The 21,642-nt window shown below is 43.5% G+C and overlaps 1 protein-coding gene across 1 annotated transcript in view; it reads right to left on the minus strand.

Annotated features, from left to right (window-relative positions):
- Positions 1–1,890: 1,890 nt before the first annotated feature.
- PPIL2 (peptidylprolyl isomerase like 2) overlaps positions 1,891–21,642 on the minus strand; it is a 68,791-nt gene continuing 49,039 nt past the window's right edge. The window contains exons 15-20 of the mRNA XM_066199794.1: positions 17,873–17,990; positions 15,315–15,371; positions 5,696–5,768; positions 5,495–5,557; positions 4,877–5,016; positions 1,891–3,238 (exon numbers count right to left, since the gene is read on the minus strand). Of these exons, the coding sequence (XP_066055891.1) occupies positions 3,145–3,238; positions 4,877–5,016; positions 5,495–5,557; positions 5,696–5,768; positions 15,315–15,371; positions 17,873–17,990 (545 nt within the window). The 3' untranslated portion in view covers positions 1,891–3,144. The remainder of the gene's footprint in view (positions 3,239–4,876; positions 5,017–5,494; positions 5,558–5,695; positions 5,769–15,314; positions 15,372–17,872; positions 17,991–21,642) is intronic.

A 21,642-nucleotide genomic window follows, 5' to 3' on the forward strand; every position in this document is an offset into this window, starting at 1 on the left:
CAGAGTTGCAGCTACTTGGCTTGAAAAACTGTTCAGTCTGTGCTGTTTCCCACACAGACAATACTTTGCTCCTTGAGGGGCCAGGCTGAATTCAAGCCAGAAAATGCAGAGGTGAAGAGCTGAGTCCCCCGGGAGCCCCCTCTTTGTGTATGGAAACAATCGGCCCGGCTGCCAGCCCCACCACACACCACTGCCTTCTCAAGGGTGTTTTGCTCTCTGCCATGGTGCCAGATCTCAGGAAACAATGAATTCACTGGTCACCCAGTGCCTTTCAGCAGAACAGCTCAGGTATGGAGCAGGAGCAGTTCTAAGTGTGACAGGGCTGGTGTTATTCTAGTCAAGGCCAGACAAAAGCTTCTTCAGCCCCTGGTTAAAATCCTACTTTTTCTCTCTAAGCACATTTACTGGAAAAGAGCCAAAGAATGTAAAAATGTGCTTACAAACAGCACAGTGGTTCCCAGGAGTGAGTTTCTTGTAGTAAGGCTGCACAATTCTTGCTGATCCCTCTGGCCATTGCAGGAGCTGGCTGGGTATTCCCTTAACACACCATTTTTGCTGGAGAACCAAGTGATGAAAGGGGAAAAAAAAGTTTCAGTACAGTCTCCTTCCTCTCCTTTCCTGGCTCAGGTAGTGGAAACCATAAGTCACCCTGCAAAGCGCCAGGTTTTGGGAAAATGAGGGATACAGCCCACTGCCTTGCTCTCTACGCCCCTGCCGTCTTTCAGAGAAGAGCTTGTGTCACACTGGCTCTGTAGATTCCAATGACTGGAAGGGAAATTGAAATTAAAAAGAAACTGACTTGGATACACAGAATTAGGGGTGTGAGAGGCAGAGGTGGGGCTCTGCAGGACAAAACTCCACGGCAGGGTCTGGCAGTGGTGAAACAGTGACAGTGTTGGCTCCACAGAGCTCTCATGAATTCCAGTCTGGCTGCTGACTCAACACTGGGCACTGGCCAAACCCTTGGGCCTCTGCAGCACCCTGGGGATGGAGCAGAGCCAGTGTCCCCCAGCCTGGGAGCCACCAAGAGCAGCTGGGAGCACCAGCAGGCCAGAGCTGGATCCAGGTCCAGAGGTGAATCACAGCTGGAGAGTCCCTGCTTGGAGCTAAACTGAAAGGGTCACACTCATCCTTTCCTAGAAGCCAGGAAATTGTTCTTTCCTTTGTGTCTGATGTTATGGTGGGAAACGGTGAGCAAAGGGGCAGTGCAAAGGCAGTGCTTGGAAGGGCAGCAGTCCCTCTGCACTGTGCACAGCCGTGGTCCTTCAGGGACTGCAGCGAGCTCTGCCAAAAAGCTGGAACAGACTGGGAAAGTGGGCAGTTATCTCTACAGCCTGCAGCGCCTCAGATCAATCTGCAGCAAGGACTTGATGAAATGGGAGTCCTTACCACCGCTCTGCTGTAATCAAAAGCTCCTTTCTTTTCTAATAATCTCCACTTTTATCTAGCACAAAACAGCATTTTATCCTTATGTATTCATAAAACTGCCTATCCCAGCTCTAGCAATGCTGTGAACTTGACTACTCAAAAGTGTGAGTTAGGTAGAGGGGATCAATAACAATTTATCATGAGAAGGCCAGCGCAGGAGGTACAAGAGGTTCCAATAAGACAGAAGAAACTCAGCTTTAGGAAAGTACCAACAAATCCCCCTTTCCAGTAATCACACGTGTTATTTCAAACTCAGATGTTTGCAAAACAAACTCCCCCTATTATTCTTTCAAATTAGTTTGGACTTCCTATAATTTAACAAAGATGTAATCATATCCGCAGAGATCCCAGAATTCCTTATGAGCGTCTTAAAAAGCAGGAATGAATCATTTCCTTGTACAACAATCAACTTTGCAATGCTGTGATCTTGGAAATAACAATTGAACAGTCAAAGTCAAGCACTCAAAAGAAAATTAAAGCATTTAATGCAAAATATTTCCAAAAGTTTTTACAGCAATTTCCTATAAATGGAGTCTTTTCTTAAAGAATGAAATCGCCGATACAAATGTATTGTTCCAAAGGGGATTACAAAACTTTCTCCTCAGCCACACAGGAGGTATGAAGGGCATTTCTCTTATCTGAAAACACCTAAGATGAACTGAAAAGTGATATTCAGGATCTAGCCTGCTATGTCTAAGTGATGGTAACACATAGATTCTTTAGGATTAAAACTTCACAGGCTGATATATCTTTACCTCATAAGGCCTTTATTAAGATTCCTAATAATTTGTGGGTATGTAATGGAAATATCTGAGATGCCTGTCAGCTACATTATGTGGTTTTTCCTAATGATGGGAAGCCTGACATCGGAGCAGACTATGGGATGTGTTACCCTGCATGGACCAGGCTTTAGGGATGGGTGTTAAAAAAACAAACAGAAGCTGTTTCCATTCCTGCTCAGTTGCTCAAGGCTGTAGGTTCTGGCACCTGAGGGCAGGTGTGAACTGGTGCATCCTAGCACCTCTGGCTGCACAGTGGCTCAGGGAAGGGCAGCCACTGGGAGGAGTAAGTGGTGCAGCTGCCCCAGGCTCCCCATGTAGATTTGCAGCTTCCAAGGCTCTTGGAGGCTTTAACGGGTACAGAGAGAGCTCCTTGGCAGTGAGGCCCTTCAGATGACAACTGTCAGTCCAGACAAAATTGGTCCTTGTTGAGAACCAGCAGGAGGCAGCTGGAAGGTAAGGGCAGGACAGGCTGGAGCTGCTCCACAGAGCTCTCCAGGAGCACAGGAGCTTCCCAGCACATTAATTCGTTCCCTGCTTGGCACACTTGGCTGGTCTGGGAACGATTACCTGTAAAAGGAGCTCTTTCACCACCGTAGTTGTTCACTGCAGTAGTGCCCTGCAAGGCTGGGCTCTGCCTGGTCTGCTGCCAGCCATGCAGAAAGGCTCCAGCTGATCCCTGGGGAGCTGGGCTGCCTGCTCCCTGCTTTGCAAAACAACAACAAAACGGCCTTCGAGGAAGATGCAGTGGGGGAATGTGCTCTCTAGAAAACAAAGCCACATTAACCAGCCTCAACAAAGCAGCAGTTTTCTCTGCCAGTGGAAGGGCAGGCCGGTGCCTTCCTTCCCCAGGACAGACTGTCTTTTGGGCTCTCTGGAGCCACGTGGGAGGCTCCTGTTTGCGCTGTGCTGCCCCAGTGCTGGGCTCCCCACGCTGCTACCAGGAGCTGAAGTCCCCGAAGCCTGTGCTCTTCTTCTCTTTCTTCACAGCTGTGCTGGTTGAGGGCCCATCATCCTCCATGCTGCGCTTCCTGCGGCCAGAATGAAAACAACTCTCAGGGAGTCTTTACTGCCAGTGGGACCAGGGCAGCTGGGATGCCTGTTCTGCCTCCTTTCTCCCAGCACCAGCTGCACTGGAGCCAGCCCATCCCTTGTCAACTAGACAGGAGCACAAGCTCCATGCCAGCATGGGGATTGCAGGGGTTGGGGGTCTTTGGCATGCCCAAAAAGAGGGAGAATGGGTCCATGGAGATGGTTTGAATCAGGCTTTGAACACTCCCAGGAATGTGTTCAAAGCACAGAAAGTTCTCCAGGCCAGAGCTGAAGATTTAACAGCTGTACTTTTTTAGTATGGTCAGGAAAACATGAGCCATGAGTTCTCCCCATGCCTTCTCACCTGCACTTATGGCAGCAAAAGGATTTATGGGGAACTAGGTATAAAGCAGCTGGGAGAGCTCTTCCAATCCTTCCTGTTTCTTGAACCCAGCCTGTTGCAGTTGCTGCTGCTATTACCAGCCTCTCTTGAGCAGAGCCTGCAACCCCAGGGAATGCTGTGCAGCCAGCTCATATGCTGTGGTTTTTAGTCAGATATCAGTAGCTGATAGGGAGAACACAGAACCCTACATCTGCCAGAACAGGCTGCAATGACTGAAGGTCCTTTCTGTACTACCTGGTCTTTTCCACAGAGCCACAACTGCTGGATTTCCTCCATAAATAAGAATGCAGCACGTCAGCAGTTTTAAGCTGGACATAGTATTTTAAGGGACAGACAATATTCTGCAGCTGGAAAATTTTCCTGACACACTAAACTGACCTACCTGAGCTAACACATTTCTGTTCTCACAGTTATGCAAATGCCTCTAAGTCACACACAAGCTGATTAAATGGCTGCCCAGGTCTGTATATGCATAAATACAGGCCTTTATGTAGCAGACAGACAACAGCATTTTTGCAAATGCTTTTAGAGAAGTCTGCTAAAAATCAAGTGGAAGGCATTTATTTTAATTTTTCCAAAACACATGCTAAGCTGCTGCTCAGCAAGGATTCTGTGCCGTCCTTAGGAAAGAAAGCATTGCTGCCAATCCTGACAGGGGTACAAAGAGAGTCTGGGTGCTTCAGGATAAGCCTGTCCAACCAGCCAGGTACCCTGGAGATACCCAGCTGCCCTGTCCTCCCACAGCAAGCCTGGGAACCTGCTCCTCTTTCCAGCCATTTCAGCTGTGCTGGTACAGCTGTTTGTGCGGCTGAACAGGGAACCAGAGCAGCAAACTGATGCAGGCCTGGGGCAGCTACTTTGTGCAGGGCAGAAGTTGCTAAAAGAGAAACATCTGTGGGACTATGGCCTTCAGAAATAGCTGCAGAAAAGGAAGAGGATAAAAGATGGTGTAGGAAGTGACACAGTACAGTTCCTCAAAGACTTCTGGAAATGTATGTACAGTTCTGAAGTCAGCAAATGCTTTTAAAGACCAACTTGGTCATGTTCAAGAGCTAAAAGAGAAGCTCAGTAATGTATGACCTTGAAAAACAACAGAAATGAAGTAAACTCTTGACTGTTAGGACTACATGAGAGTGTCTTTGCTGGCCCAAATCAAACATCTGAGCAATGGCACTAGACAGGGCAGAAAGGCACCTAGAATATTCAGCAAAAATCAGAAGGACAGGGAACTCACGCTGCAGCCATGTTGATGTATTTTCCAATCCCCTGCCGGTAAGTTTTAGGAGTCTGAACCTCTTTCTTTGGTGGAACCACTTCAGCCTTTACTTTGGCTGCTTCTTCTTCCTGCTGGAACTTCTCTCTTTCAGCAGCGACCTGTGGGAAGCAAAGGGTGCAATCTGTTGCAAGAGATAGTGCAGAATAAGGAGAAAATGTCTACAATTCTTTGAAGCTTTAAAGCACTCTAAACTAGCAATCAGCACCACTGAGATTACAGGGCAGGCTTTAGGAGACAGCCCTCAAGGGCCACTACAAACAGGCTGTCTGCAGCCATTATAGCAAGACTCCTCACCTGCAGCCACCCACAGCTACTGGGGGCATTTGATAGGAAATCATCAGAAGCCTGATGGACTGGGAGCTGTGGCAGACTCAGTTACAAGAGCAACTCTCCACTGAAAGAGCAACCGGGATCCTGGCATAAAGGCACTGTTGAATGGCAGCTGCTTAATCTTAGCTGGCAACCAGATGGGCCAGGGAGCTGCCCATGTGCAAAGAAAAGGCACTGAGTTGCAAAGTTCTCCCCAGAAACGCTTTGGTCTTTGAAAAAAAACCTCAACCAACCAAGCAACCTCACCTGTGCATCTGCCTCTTCATAGGGATCAACAAAAACAGTTGTTGTCTCAATTCTTATTTCCTCCTGGAAGCAGAAGAAAAGAGCAGTAATTCCATCTGCTGATTAAGTTGTGCCATCTCCCCGTATTCTGGTTTCAAGAAGTGTCAGCAGAGTGACCAGCACTGCCATGTGAGGCCACTGCCCTCAGTGCTCCACACATACCTTGGGACGGTCTGTTTTTGGGTCACTTTCCACGTTCTCCATAGCAGTCAGAGTTTCAAAGCCACCAACCACCCTAAAAGAGGAAGGACATGTTATCCAGTTGTCACAACATATACAAAATATTCCTACACCCTTACCTTTAATATATCTCATTTATGCCCATTACTCTGGCAGATTTTTAAATCATCATGTTTGGGGAGAGGGGAATTAGCAACTGTGTTTGGAAGACCTAAGATAATGTCATTCAGTGTGGAAGATAAGAATTTTTTTCCTCAAATATGGGATTTGAATTTAAAATTAAACAGAACATGGAAAAGTCCAACACTCAGAGGCAAGGCGAAGCCTAAAACCTGGGAATCCACACAAACCAGCCAGATGAACAGGTCTTGTCTTCTTCTTTGTTTTTAAATTGTATATGAGACCTGAGAATGTTATGAGGAAGAGAACTACAGCAGCACAGCAGGGCAGTGGCAGAGCTCTCTGCACTAACACCACTAACACTGAAAGCACAGGATTCCTCCAGAAGAACATCATGACTGTGAGCTCATGAGGGCTCTGGGAAGGCAGCAGAGCATCAAGTCACAGCCACAGGGAAAGGCCAGGACACATCTCAAAGCAGTTTTCGTCTAGAAGGGCCTTAGATCCCTGGCTTCTCACTTTTCAAGTCAACATATCCAAACACTTGTTTGAAAATGTTTAAGGCTGAAGGCTTTCTGGACTGTTGCATGTTTATTTTCAAAAAAAGTGTGGAACAATGGGAACATTCTAGAAAAGCATATTTAGAAAGGATAAATGGGGAAACCCAGATAATTTTAATCCTGTCATCCTGTCATTTATCCCAGCAAAATAATGCAATAGCGGAGACAGGACATGATTAAGAAAGAAAGGAAATAAGTAACAGCAATCAACAAGGTTTTGTGGGAAACAGTGTCTGTCAAACAACCTTCTATCTTTGAGACAACAGATGTGGTTAACAGGGATAACAGTGTCCATGGAACAGACTTCTGGAAGGCGGCTGATATTTTGATTGAGGAACCAGAATGATATAAAGTGAATACAGTACACATCAAATAAAAAATTGGCTGACAGGTGTCAAAATCTAAATTTAAACAGGAACCACTGAGTCAGTATGTTTTCAGAGGGGTCCTGCTGGGATCAGCTCTTGGTCCCAGGGTATTCAACACTTTTATCCACCTCATCATCCACAATTAAATTTGAAAACAGCTATTCTTAGAAGAGCAGTAAATAAAGAGGAAGACAGGCTGTTGATGCCAAGTGATCCAGATCCATTAGCAAAGGAGGCTGTAACTGGACAACATCTGTTTTAATAGAGCCAAGCCACATGGCCAGGAACCAAAAATACAGCCCATATTTACAGCTGTGGGACAGTGAGAAAGAGCCATAATTCTCAAAAACACTGCTCCAGGAGCCAGGGGAGTTTGGGGCCAGGAGATCAGAAGCAGGGGCAGGAATTGGCCACTGAGGAGTCCAGGGCTGCCCATGGGACAGGACAAGCCAAGAGCCAGCAATCCCCCAACTTCCACAGGACGGCAACTGTTTTGAAGCCCATTGTTACTGGGACTACAGCACCAGCACAGGTAGGCTGGCAAGGGATGGGCAAATGAAGTGGGGGAAAATCTAATTAAATGAAGCTGGTGGGGAAAAAGGATACCAAACTGGTGGCAAATGTGCAGCATTTAATCACCTAATGCTGCTTTCATATCAAAGCAATGCCTTGACCAAAACACGCATGATATTCACAGTCACCTTTACAGACTTTATACACTCATGCCAGGGTATTTCCCCCTCAAAGGCATCTGTCCGGTCCCAGCATGGCAGAGTCTGCCTGGCCAGCACCAGGAGAGGCCTCTGACGCCCACCTGCCATGGTCTCAGCTGATCCAATGGAGAAATACACTTTGTACAGCACTCCCCAGTGCCCTCAGTGCCACCCCGTGGGCTGGGACAGGCTGTAACCACAAGCCAAAGGACAGACCCCACCACAGGGAATGAACACACAGAGAGGGTGTTCTCACACCTGCCCCAGCACAGCTGTGCTTGCTCATGTTTCACTGCTGCTCCAAACTTTATTCCCCAGGGGCCTGCTGATATTCTGTAATCAGGCTGTGACTTTTAGGTGAAATTAAAACCCATGGATGCAGGCTAGAACAGCCTCAGTCATTTGTGGCTGGAGGGAGCAGACTGGGGGAGGCTGCACAGGGCTTGAGGACCCTGTATGAACTTTGGAAAGTTCATAACAAAAACTCAATTTTAAAATCTCTCTCCAGGCCAATATCAGATTCACTTATAACACTGATTAACACCCAGCCCAAGATATAGTTGCTGTATTTTAACTGCCCCAAAGGAAACTTCTGATTTAATATCGGAGGATTTTCTAGCCAACAGCTCACTCATTATCTGCTTGTATGTTTTCATTTAATTAGGTTTCTGATAATTTGAAATGGTCAGATCAGTGTGCACTGGCAATCTCAGCTGAGTAATCCCTTAGCCCATAGCTAGACCTCCCACAATATTAGCCCTAATGCATTTTACTGATGCTACCAGATCTTCAGTTGCTCTGCTAATTAAACTTTATCGTTAATATTTTGTCACTTGTACATTTTGAAAGGCTGCGATAGACATGGCATTCACAGGTCATCAGTAAACGACCTAAATAGCCTATTTTTGACATGACTGTAAAGCACTAAGGGGGAAGAAGACGAAGTTGTTATGCCTGCAGAGCATGTCATTCTCTTTTCTTCTTCACTTCTTGTCTCTCAAATGGAAAATTGCTTCCTTTTCCCTCCCTTGCATTCTCCAACATTTTGCACAGAGTATCTCTGTGTATTACAGTGTCAGCACAGTCAGCTCTCAATATATGTTTTTGTCTTTATAAAGACACTGCTGCAATACTGACAGAAAATAAAAACTAATTTCAATACAAACCACCAGCTCAGAAGAGAGAGCTCTGACCAAAGGGACAGGAAATAATCTACAAGTCACTTTTGTTCAGGGAGCACTTGGGAGCTTTGTCAGGGTCAGGTCTGGCTGAGGTTGGTATCTCACCACTAAAAATTAACATCCAAAAAGGACAAGATCTGATTGCAAACATCACCCATCCTGTAAAAACTGAACTACACACTAACCTGACAGTCAGAGCTGGATGCAAAAGGAATTGAATATTCCAAACTGTAAAAGCTTTTGCAAGCTTTCCTCTGATCTAAGAGAGACAAGGTACACACAGGCCCTTGAAATGTTACATGTTGTTATTGTCAAATCTCACGATGTTACATTGCAGCACTAAAATCAGTTTGATGAGATATAATGTGTCAAAGCCCATGCACTGGCATCCCTCACAGCAACTGCTCCTCACAGGATGAGGAAACCAACACACCAGAGAAGTTTTTGGGATTCTTTGCCTGCCCAACAACACATATTTTGGGCCAAGAAAAAAGCCCATACAAGTTATATGTAGAAAAGACCATCAGACCAGTACATAAAAACATTTAAAAAAATCCTCTAAAGAGTAAGCCTCTATTGAATATCATTCTAATATTCAAGGAAATCTGTACATAATTTTCAGTAAAAGAAAATGCAGATTCCAGAAATTCAGACTCACATCCCTTTACACATGCTGAACGTGTGACACAGACAGTGACTGTTCACACTGTGTTGTCTGGTCTTGTGCAATGTCACTTCTGCCAAGTTGGGAGCCAGCATGGAAAGGAAGGGAGAGGGCATAAACAAGTTTAACCTTTTCCACTGCTTCTGGCTCTATTCCTTTTATAAGGTGTCATACATGCTTTGTCCTAACCTGACTGAGGTTTAAAAAGGTGTTCAGATGACACCCTACAGTGATAAAGGGTGACACTTTCAAGACATCATTCACATCAGGACAACCAGTGAAAACGAGAGTTTGCTTTGTGCTTCCAGTAGATGTTGAACAGAGAAATGATGATCTCAACTATATATTTAGCTCAGCAACCCTGAGACAGCTTGTATTTTTAGAGGAGCTTGATAAATGTTGCATTACATTTAAGCATGAACGACAAGGCAGGTACATTTAGGGTATTTTTTTTCTGTTAGCATAGGAATGAAAACAAAAATGTGCCCTTACTTGTGCAATTCTGTCTTCTTGAAAGCTGGCTAAGTTAACACTGGAAATCTTTGCATTTCACATTTAGATGTGTTATTAAAATCTTACTTCCTGTTAAGGCCCCTTTATGTAAACGAGTAACCTTGCTTCATAACCTTTGCATGATGCAGAAGTGAAATATCCGGAGCAGGCTCTATCCATTTGCAATATGCCAATGAAGGTCTCACTGTACTTTAGTTAGTGCTGCCCCAAAGAAAACTGCATCTCCCCTGCAGGCCCAGAGACGGTAACAACAGTCACAGATGAACCTATTTCTCATACTTTTGTTTGGAAGAATGATAGGAATTAAGCCTTCTGCAATGCTGGGGATGGCAGTGGGCCAGCATGATAGGGTTTCCTGGTCAGAAGATGATACAAGAACAATGTCTGGACTTTTTTTTTTTTAAAAGCCTTAAACTACAAACAGAAACCAGAAAGAAAAACTGCTCTTTTGTAAACACATTCTGCCCTGAAGGTTATTTTTATAAAAAGGAGAACATACATTTATATACACCCACACAGAGAACAACACGTGCACAAACACGTACACTCAGGACAAAATGTCTTCTATGCATACACCCAATCTGCAGTGGAGTGAGCAATTCAAATGTGCAACAAGGATGCAGCCAAAACACCTCCATCTCTCTGCGAGATAAGGGCTTAATCTAGAAGGCGAGACATGGTAATAAAAGGTGCTGAAAAAATAAAACACCTTGGAAAAAAAGCTTATTGAAACTAGACTCAACAGATGAACCTGGCAAGAAAGGACTTCCCTGCCTTGGCACAGGTCCCTGTTCAGAGATCATACAACTGTTTTGGAAACGACAGCAGCCCTCATGCAGCTCCAACAGCCCAGTGCTCATGTCCTGCAGGACACCACAGCCATGGCTTCCACAGGGAGGCCTGGCTCCTTTCCCCACCTTGCTCTTTGCTCCTATCCCACTGTCTGGGGAGCAGACTCTCTGCAAAATTAGGTCAGTCTCCCTACACGGAATCAGCTCTTCTGCTGTCACACAATTTCTCTGATCTTCAGATGTACTAAAGTAGAAGAGCCACAAGAACATTCCCAGCTTAGAAGCAACTGGGATTCACTGATTCAAATCCTACAGGGAATGTTGCAAGTGGAAACAGACACTGTGTTATATAACAGTACCTGGGTAACTGGATCATGCCTGGTAGTTGCTTTATGTAGCTAATTACTTTAAAGGACAGGAGTTACTTTCATTGCCCCAGTCTACAGAATTGCAGCAAAAAGCATTAAACAGGTTAAGGAATACTTAATACAGAGTGATACTGATCCAAGGGAAGAGCTCTTCCACAAAAGCAGCTGGCTTTTGTGGAAGGGGAGAAGGGAACAAAAGAGGAGAATAAGCTGAGTGCACATCAGCTACTGACTGATGCCTCCAGTCTGACCAAGGCTGAGGTTTCCCAAAGCACCTTGTTCATTATTTCTGGGAACAAGAGAATTGAAGAATGAGCAGCAGAAACCTCGAGAGACAGTAGAAGTTACGCACATTAGCAGATATGTACAGCCTCATACAAAAGAGAAAACTGTCCTTGACATACTCATCTCCTCTCAGTTGCCACTTTCTTTTCTCAGCTCTTGACAAACACAAGTGATGCTCTAAAAAACACACAGAACTGCTGTACAGATCATTTCCAGCTTTGCCACTCTGACCACAACACTTTTCTCTCTGCTCCTTTTATTGCCCTTCATTTTATCACATCACATATCTGCAACATGCCCTCATTTTGAAGCCCATCATGCCCCGCTTGTCCTAAATCTCACCCAAAATTTTGAAAGCATTTTTCTCCTTCTGTTGATCATTTTCCACTACTATTTTAAACATGCACTTTTTAATGTGTGCGTTTAGCTTTGGAACAGGCTCCCAAAAAACACAGATGAAGCAAATTCGTTTTTTCCTGAGGCTTTCTTTTTCCAAAGGTGGTGGAATGTAGGTTGAAATGGGTCAGTGTCACAACTCCCCTGTATCTATATGCAATCATGCAATCTCTTTTCTACTTACACAGCACTCAGGGACAGAGATTATGTTTCTATTTCTGCATATAAAATGTAGCAGGTCTCTGATCCGCAGGAGCTGTGAACCATTGCAACGGAAAACATAATATCAACATGGATGGGATATGCTTGCACCTAAATTTCATAAAGCACACACCGAAGAGGAGCCTGAGCCTATCTACTGTTTTGGCTATAGTGTTCCTGTAGCTCCTGCAGGCCACAGCACAGCTGAGGCCCTGCTTGGAGCACGGCTAGGAGGGAGAGCCCAGGCACAGAGCCCAGGGCAGCAGCAGGCAGGACCCTCTGCAGGCAGCAGCCCCCTGCAAATACTTCTCATCCCCTCTGTGCAGAGCAAAAGCATGTCAGTTGGTTTACATTATCTCAGTTTCTAAATTAAACCTCTTACCAGCAAGCTAAAAGCCCACAAAAGCCACCAGTTGGTTTTCATGGTAATTACATCATTCTCTAAGTCAGAAGAAATAGTAATTACTAGAAATGGTAATTACTAATTTAATCTAGGCAGCTCTGTTGGAGCAGGAAATCCATGCAGCCTGCAACACACCTCCAAGGGAAGGCATTCTTCTCTCACTCTCTGTTTTTGCTCCCCAGCCATGCCAGATTATTTCCTTTCCCTTCAGTACCTCCATCCTCATCACTGCCACGGTGGGCAGCACAATCATGCTGAACCCTTCCCTGTCCTCCAGCCACACCTTTCTCCTGAGATGTGAAAGCTGCAGTGCACCAAGGCAGACACGTCACCTCTTCACTGTCTCACTGCCCAGCTGTGGGCATTAATAGATTCCCCTACATAAAAAATTGTGTTTCAAACCAGTGGGGACATGAATGAGATGCGTTTCCAGAGAAGGAACTTTTCAATCTTGCATCCCACACAGGACTGAAGTAACAAAGAAAGGAGTAGGGAATGGTTGCCCTTTCACTCTTTTTGTTCTCCAAAGTATGGAGAGCCTGCTGAAAAGTTCTATACAAATTACAAACAGGTCAAACTGTGCTCTCCAAGATACCTTCCTGTGTGACACTAACATGAACCAGAGTCACACTGGAGTAGCTGAGAGTACAGTTCAGATCAGAGTATTTAGGTTTTTATACTAACTGAAACAAGTAATCCTCAAATCTATATGAAAGTCACAACAGGCCAGTGAGCATTCGGGTAACAATACAATTAAACACTAATGGAAACAAAGAATCCTGATATCATGGGTTCATTCTGCTCTTAAACCTAGATGTTATTCCTAGATATGCTTCCCAGGTATTATTGTGCTATAATCAGCTCAGATATGGTCACCAAATCCTGCAATCACCCATGATCTAAAATAACAAACTGAAGTTGGAGTTTTACTAGAGATACAATCTCTGGCACCTTCTGACTTTTATGACTTTTAAAAACAATGCAGGTAAAAACAGCTGATGGATTTTGATAACAAAATATAGATTTTAAGAGCTATACACATCAACCTTTTATTATTAAATTTGTAGGTAAATTCGATTATTCAATAACTCAATTTCTAGATTAATACAGACTGACTGGGATACATACATCCCAGCACCTTAATTTTTACATTCTTTGAATTAATCTTCATTTACATGCAAGACAGATCACAGCAAAATTTCCCTGCTCTGTGTTCATATGAAGGTGTCGCTCAGTTTTCATGCAGGAAACCAAATATCATTCTAAAGCAACACTTTTTATAAACCTTTTCCGTTGTGTTTCAGCTAAAAATATAAGCAGCACCACTTCTTCACTCTAGCACCTAAGCTCAGATTTCTCTTACAGCAAAGACAATTCACAAATTAAGACAGTCTTTGCTAAAACAGCAAAAATGTCTGCTATAAATGCTTAATCAGATTTACCTGGACTAAGCAATTCCTCACTAAAGGGCAACATAAGTGTGAAACACCATCTGAGCTACTTTGCTCACAAGGTGCTTGAGATACTCAGCACAGTGTGAAGGTTTTGGGGAGCACCCTCCCTGCACCACAGAAAGCTCAGCTTCTCTCCAAATTCTTTCCTGGTGAATTCTGGTGAAACTGGAGCACACTGGGGAAACACAGCAAAGACACTGGAGGACTACACAGGCCAGGCTGTACCCAGAACTGAAGACCAGGCACATTTTCAGCTGAGCTGTCCTAACACAGGCATTATTTGATGAGGTGGCCAGCCCAGGTTAACAGCATTACTGTGGAGGATTTGAAGGGGTTTTTGCAAGGTGGACTCAAATTGTAGCTTAAGTGAAATAGTCCTAAGATCTGGATAAGGTAAATCCTCCAAGAATATACCGACTCTCAGCTTGTAGTATTAGAATTTGCTTTATTTATCTGCTTTCATAAAAGGACAAGGGAACTTTGAATTTTTCTAGGACAAACCAGAGATAGAAAAAAGAAATACATTTCCAAGAGTGCAATTACTGAAGAATCAGTATTGGAACTAACAGCACTGAAATAAAGTGCCATTAAAATGAAGCAGTTTCTGTCTCAAAAACTTGCAGGCAGAGAAGATGGATTAAACATATCACTTCCACTGTACAGCACAATTGCACGACATTCAATCACAGTGAACAGCACACGGTTCTATTTTCCATTGCTGACTTTCAAATGAATAAAACCATGAAAATAATAAAACCCCAAATCTACAAGTAAAAAAGATTGTAGGATTCTCAGGAACTCCCAAAGCAGCAGGCTAACAACATGCCCACTCCTACCATGCACGAGGGGTGTCTGAGAACAGCTCTGCTTCACTTGGTAAATACCAAACACCTGCAGCAGAGGAAGTAAAGAGCAAACCATAACAGAGATTTTGTACCTTCTTCTTCAGTAAATACCTTAATCTTTATCATGTGAAGACTTCACTGAAAAACTTTCAGAAGAGACTTCTTTATAAGGAATGAAGTTCTCTCACTGTCGGGGCATTGGTGGTATCTTTATATATGTGTGCATAAATATACAGATATTATACCAGTGATAATTGTGAGGAAGAAAAGAAAAGCAGAACAGAATAAAAAAGAATAAGAAGGGCCAAAAGACCTAATCTATGCAGAAGCTCTATGCCATGATGAAGAGCAGTCCTGTCATGACTAATTTTTCAGTTGATGGCTCATAAGAGGATGAAAGCAGTATTGAAGAGCTAATCTCTTGTGTCCCAGCAATTAACATGCACAAATATTAACATGGCTCATTACATGACGATGATTACTTTGCTCATGACTCCTGGAGGGCCACCCACAGAAGGGAAGTGAGGCAACTTACAGTGATGGAAGGAGGAAAAAAAGGCAGGGTCTGCTGACTGGCATTGGTGCAGTGCTGCCCACGTACTCATGACCAGGAGAACTGGATTTTGAGCTGGGATTTTGCTCCAGCTCAATTACAAGAGTCACTAGATTCTTCTCTTTAGGCTTCAGACACACAGGGAGAATGTCTGCTATGCTGCTGCCCAAAATATCCTTCACTTACCTTCCAAAAACTGTGTGCTTCTTGTCCAGATATGCACAAGAGCGGAATGTGATGAAGCTAGAAAGAATAAAGATATAACAATTACCACATTGTCCCACTGACCCTCAACAACAGCCAGAAATGCTTAAAAACACAAAGTGTCTGCAAAAGCTTAGGGAGAGAAGCCAAGCCCCTCTCCCTCTCTGGCTCCTCTCTGGAAGGCCTGTGGACAAAACATCCTTCAACACCTCAGTTTTGTGGGTTCCACCTGGATTTCTAGAGTTTTGGTTTCTCACTTTTCATCACACTAACATTCTTAAACTGTGCTCCAAGAGTGGGGGCTTGCAACATGTCCAGAATTCATCTAAGCATCTGCCTCCTTGGCCAAGCAGGCCCTGGGAAGCTGCTGCAGAGCAGGCAGGCGTGTGTCCTGCTTGGGAGGAACATTTCTCGTGCATGATGGGCAGCTTGTATCCGGCAAATAAAGTTACACGACACAACAGTCTCTGCCAGTGTAAACTTCTGTTTTCTGGGTATTTACTTTTTGCATTTCTCTTCCCTTAAACTGGCCTGTCGGTGATCCATTTCTCCTCTGGACAGAGCACACTCATGCTCCAGATACAAACATCCCAGAAGAATACTTTGAAGTGTCAAAAGTAATTAATTGGAGTTTTAATTTTGGGGGCTGTACTTTGAAACTTAAACATGGGAACTAAAACACTAATCCAAAGCAACTTTTAGTACTAAAGTTTTTCTCTAAAATTTGACGCTTCTTTGGAAGTCTTGGACTACAAATGTATGAGACAAAGGTTTCCACACTGTGGTCTGCAGACCACAATGGCCTGTCTTGGCTGGACATGCAGTGCTGGCTCTCCTCCCTGTCTCCATCTGTTACACTACATAGGAGACAGCTAAAAATATATAAGCATTCCAAAAGCACTTTTCCATATAAGCAACTGCCCCAGGAAGTTATATGATTGGAAATAGGAGCAGCTGTAATATGCCAGACAGTCTGTTAAGATGTAGCTTGCCCTAGGAAAGCATTGGGATGCTGTGCAGAATACAAACTCCTGCATGGGATACCACTTTATTCCTGGATATCCAATACTTAAAATCATCACATGATCAGTTATGTAGCATTGTAATAAAAAAACCCCTGAGAAGTAGCAAATATACAGGGAAAGCTTCTCATCTGTCACTGCAGTCAAAATAAAATTAAAGACAAGAGAATTAACATAACTCAGGATGGTCCCAGAGAAGTCCTGAGCATTCATTATTCAAGCATCACCTTGCAGAGGGGACCCAGCTCCCTCTGCCCTGTAGTGCCTGTCACCTATGGGGAGAGCGATTCACACAGTTCCTAAGGCTGGATGAGATGTATCTAAGCGCTGCCTAGGAACCTTTATAAATATGGGCAGCTGGACTCTCTTAAGGACTTACATATAATGGAATTTTGTATGTCATTTGCAAGTTTTAGGAGAACATACAATCACATTTACAGCAGCAGATGATGTAACTCAAAATGGCACATCACTTACGGTCTGTGTAACTTCTGTTTTTAGAATCCCCTCCCTTTAAAAAGAAATTTAAAAAAAAGGAGGAAAGAAGCCTCTACTCTCCCCTAATTTAGCATATGAGAGCTGGCAGTTAACACTCAAATCCAAAATAAGTTGTACAGCAACTCAATCCAGCAAACTGCCCCACACGTGCTTAGGCTTAAGAATGCAAGTAAGCCCAAGAATGTGAGGCCCTGAGACATGGCCTGGTGTTTAATTAAAGCAAACCACACTGCTGCAGAGTTTACAAGCCACCAGAACACTCAGCATCACGAACACCAAGGCCCCCTTCCTCCCTCCTCAGTGCCAAGACACAGTACTATACACACACACACTCTTTCCGGGGGCTCCCAATAAAACAACAATTTTTTATATTTACTGAGCAACCAATAAATAGTTGGCTCAAAGTGACACAGAACATTTTTAAAGGACTGCAGGCGAACACCAGTATTAACGTTACACATGAACAAGGCCACTACAGCTTTGGTATCTTTAAATTTTCCTTCATTTTAGTCCTCATTCTGCTTTTGTACATTGGAAACCAAGTTATTCTCATCCCAGATCATACACTCTGCCACGTCTGGGTCTATGCATTTCAACAGAGCAGAACTGTTCTCATTTATTTAAAATCAGGTGACTAAAAAGAGGTAATACTCCCACTGAGTTTATGTTTCATCTAACTCCTTCAAAAAGTTCAATATGGAGTTAAATTTAAAAAGAGAGAAGAGGTGTGATGACTGATGATAATTACAGGTGTAACAATGGTTAGGGACACTGACAAAAACAGAAACTTCAAATCATTACAACAAAGATAACAAATTATTGCTGATATAATAAACCTACAGGTCTTCTCCCTGTGCTTCACTTTGCTCTTAGATTGGACTGTAATATGCACCACTCAACAGAGTATTTCCCTTGACTGAACTTTTAAGAGCTCATAAAACGTCATTTTTCTTCTTAACAGAATGAGACACAATGTCCAGAGGAAATCAATAAAGCACAAAAAAGCAAATGACTACTTACAACTGTGATTTATTTGTGTTGGGTCCCGAATTTGCCATACTAAGAACACCACGTCCTGTGTGGGACAAATTGGGCTTGAATTCATCTTTGAAAGGTTTTCCCCAGTAAGATTCTCCTCCTTAAAAAAAAAAAAAAAAAAAAAAGGAAGAAGTTTGTTTTCATTAGTTTCTCACTGTGTTTTGCAACAGGCACTGACATTAAATTCAAGGTTTCCAGGGTTTGCAGTCACTGTGTGTTAATACATTGTCACCTCACCCTTATCACTAGGCCAGTATTTGAGCACGACCTTGAAATCTGCTGTTTGCAACTGGCAACACATTTCAGTGCCCTCACACTATCAGCTGCAACAAACCACACTTTATCAACAGCTTTATGTATCCTGTGCTGAAGAACTGTCAAGGATTTAATTTTTTCCTCTTGGTCCACCATAATTTTTCTCTTTTGAGACATTAAATCTTTAAAACTGGCTTCATGACAAAAAACAGAGCAAAGAGTTACCAGTTTAATTGCACTCTGGATGTAGCACTGCTTCCAGAACTAAAATATCAGGGAGATGAAACACATTCAGAAAATCAACTAAGAATAGGATCTAGAAGCTCAAATGCTTAATCCCAGACTAAACAATGAAGAATGATGATATATGGTGCTCCAAATTAAAAGGTAAAAATTAGATATTTGTACTAGATACCTGGACGATGTGAACACTTATATGGAGTGAAGGTAAAAGAATGATAAAATTGCACAAACCCCAGCCCCAGCCCTCCAAAACTGATTTCTTTTCTGTGTCTGGACAAAGAGAGGGTCCGTGAGAGCTCTCCTCCTGGCTGTCATTTTTACATTATTTATGACAGATCTGACATTTTCATTTGCACTTTCCTCCAGGATCATCCTTAATAAGAAAAACAAAGGCTGAGATGAGTCATAGTTTCATAGTCAAATCCATAATCTTGTTTGACAAACCATGAAAAAATATTTCACCTTAGGACAGTCTTAAAAATAAAACAAACAAAACTATCCAAACAGGCAGCAAGCCTTGTCCATCTGCAGAACTGGCTCTGAGAGCCCTCCAGAGTAGGTAAGTGTATCACTGGAGAAGCAGCAGGTCAGGGAGGGATCTGTGGTGCTCCACAGCCATGTGTACACATAGCACAGAAAGCAATTTGATGATATGGCTGCACACAGAAGCAGCAAATAAAACCTAGGAATGAATCAAGCTCCTACTGAAAACCTTACCCAAAAAATCACAGGAGTGCATTAAATGAGGAAAGAGTTTCAGATGATACCGTGAAAACAAAGCATCACATATGGACAGCTGTAAGTGGAACTAAGTGAGAAATTCTGGAAGAAGCTGACCCACTTAAAAACCCAATTAATCATATTCAAAAGATGTATTAATAGAGTTGAGTGTTGCCTGCTCTGCAGTTTGACAAGAGGTGGCAAAAGGGGACAAACCCTGTAGGGATTTTCTGTAATCAGGAGTACAGCAGTGGTTACTTCAGCAATCTCTGGCTATTGAGTATTTTAAGATCAGCTAAATTACATCAGCTTGATCCCATATGCCAATCTTTTCCAGTAGTGGATGACAGGGATATGGTACAGTTGCAGGCAGCTCTAGAGGAGTTTGTGCTGTCTTAAGTTTCCAGAGGACACAGAACATGAGCACAGTCTGTTGAGATGGGACACAGCAGCAAGTGGCCAAACCCGTGAGGCTGGCACACCCTTCATGTGCTTCCAGCTGATGCTGGAATTAGAGTCAAGCTGCTGAAATAGAGTGGAATCAAGCCTGAAGCCTTCACTGGTCAGAAAAATAATTCAAAAAGAAAGAGAAAAACTGTGAATGACAGAGAGACTCTCTCTTTGTGGCACAACAAACAACCAGACCCAAGAGCTTGCAGACAGGAGCAATGAGCCATGATCTTTAGGTTTTGGAGTATTTATTTTTGTACGATTTCACTTTGGATCATGCACTGCAGGTCAGAATTAATCTCATATGTATGAAAGCTATGTTAGATTCATTCCGGTTCTCTGGAAATAAGCACTAATATTTTAGCAGATAGTTACAGCCCCTGCTCTGTCTGCCATACAGCTGTTTCCAAGGTTAATTCTGTCTGCCTGGGAGCTGCAGCAGGAACAGGGAATGGCCTGTGCAGCATTTGCCTAAAAGGCCAGACGTCCTGTGAAGGACATAACTGAAGTGTCCGTGGAGACCTGGCAGCACAAACTGGCAAAGGGCAGTGGAGATGCTGCAAAGGCTCTCAGCAGAGCAGGCACGGCTTGGGGGTTTTTGTTGTTGTTTTGGTTTGGGTTTTTTTAATAAATTAAAGGGAATACTTTGTTTTCCTTTTCAAGGAAAATCCCAAAGCATTCTCCTTAAATTAAAAATAGCCTGAATGTGCTTTTCATCAACCTCCTGCTAACCTTTGGAATTGTTCCAGGCTTCAAGTATCTGCTTGAAGCAGGACTAGACAGAATAAGTCAGAAGATGGCAAGTTACATCTATACATTTTTTTAATTACTGAAACCCAGCATGACTTTCTCTGTGAAGATTAAGTACAGACCCCTCATCAGTCTAGGGCCATGGCAGCGCAGTGCTTAATGCCCAGCTGGAACAGGATTTTACATTCTTACTTTTTACTCTCCACATTAGAGCTCAATGCAAACTTGGGAAAATCACTCACAGGTTCCAAACCTACTAATAATCATGAGGTGTTTGTAAGTATCTAGCAGATTTTACTGTGTTTATTCTCAGCACAGTGGGGAGGTGTGGCTGTAGATCTGCTGAAAGCAGAATGGATGCAGACAGAGGAGGTGGGAGCATGGCAGTGTCTGGCTCCAGCCTTTTCATGTTACACTCCCTGTATGTGCCACAAAGAGAGAAGGCTCCTCCTGACACTCCCCAAATCTTCCCCAGAGTGCACACAGATCTCTGCTGGCTATATTTGGAGTCACAATGATGCAAACCCCTCACCCCAGTGCTGATGTACCAGCCTACAAGGAAAGCCCACGGGAAACAAGACTTGACTCCGGGTGTTGGATTCACGGCTGGCAGCACTGCCTGTCACTTCACCTCCCTCTCAGCTTATCTTCTGTCCAAGTGGAGCTGCGTGCCTACTGGACTTGCAAATGTTTCTGAGATCATATTACAAAAGTGCTGGAAAAGAATTCTGTGGGGTTCTGTGCTAAGAATCAGTTCACATGGCAGCAGCCACGGCCCCAGCATGTACTGCCACTGGCTGGATTGGTGTCGGGAATAATTACAGCCTGCATGTGGGAATCTACTGCTTGCACGAAGCTGGAAATGTACTTGTGATCAGCCACAGAAATACACTGCCATTCAACAGCACCTAACCTGGACAGTGTCAATGCCTTCAGGAGCCAGAAGGAGTTTTTGCACAATTCTGTGAAATAAAAATCACATGCCTACTCAAGTACACATGATTCAAAGCTGCAGGAAGCTTTGAGACAATTCCACACATTCTCCATTAAAAAAAAACTCTCTTAAATTAAAGACATGTTTAACTCATTCTCACACAGAGATGAAACGAAACAGACCACACAGCTCTCAGAAAAGAACATTAATTATTTCTGTGGCTATCCAGAGTGGCAAGATATATTTAGCTTGTACTGAAGCATGGTTAGTTATTCAGTCTTGTATCTGCATCCTGTGCTGATAGTAAACAGGTGAACGGATCTAAACTGACATCTGAAGCAATCACACATTAGCAGCTACACAGAAAAAAAGCCACATTTTCAGATTGTCTTTTGAACTA

This window comes from Chamaea fasciata, unplaced genomic scaffold (assembly GCF_029207755.1).
Source record: "Chamaea fasciata isolate MVZ Bird 193981 ecotype frontalis unplaced genomic scaffold, bChaFas1.0.hap1 SCAF_18, whole genome shotgun sequence".
In the NCBI taxonomy this organism is placed as follows: domain Eukaryota; kingdom Metazoa; phylum Chordata; class Aves; order Passeriformes; family Sylviidae; genus Chamaea; species Chamaea fasciata.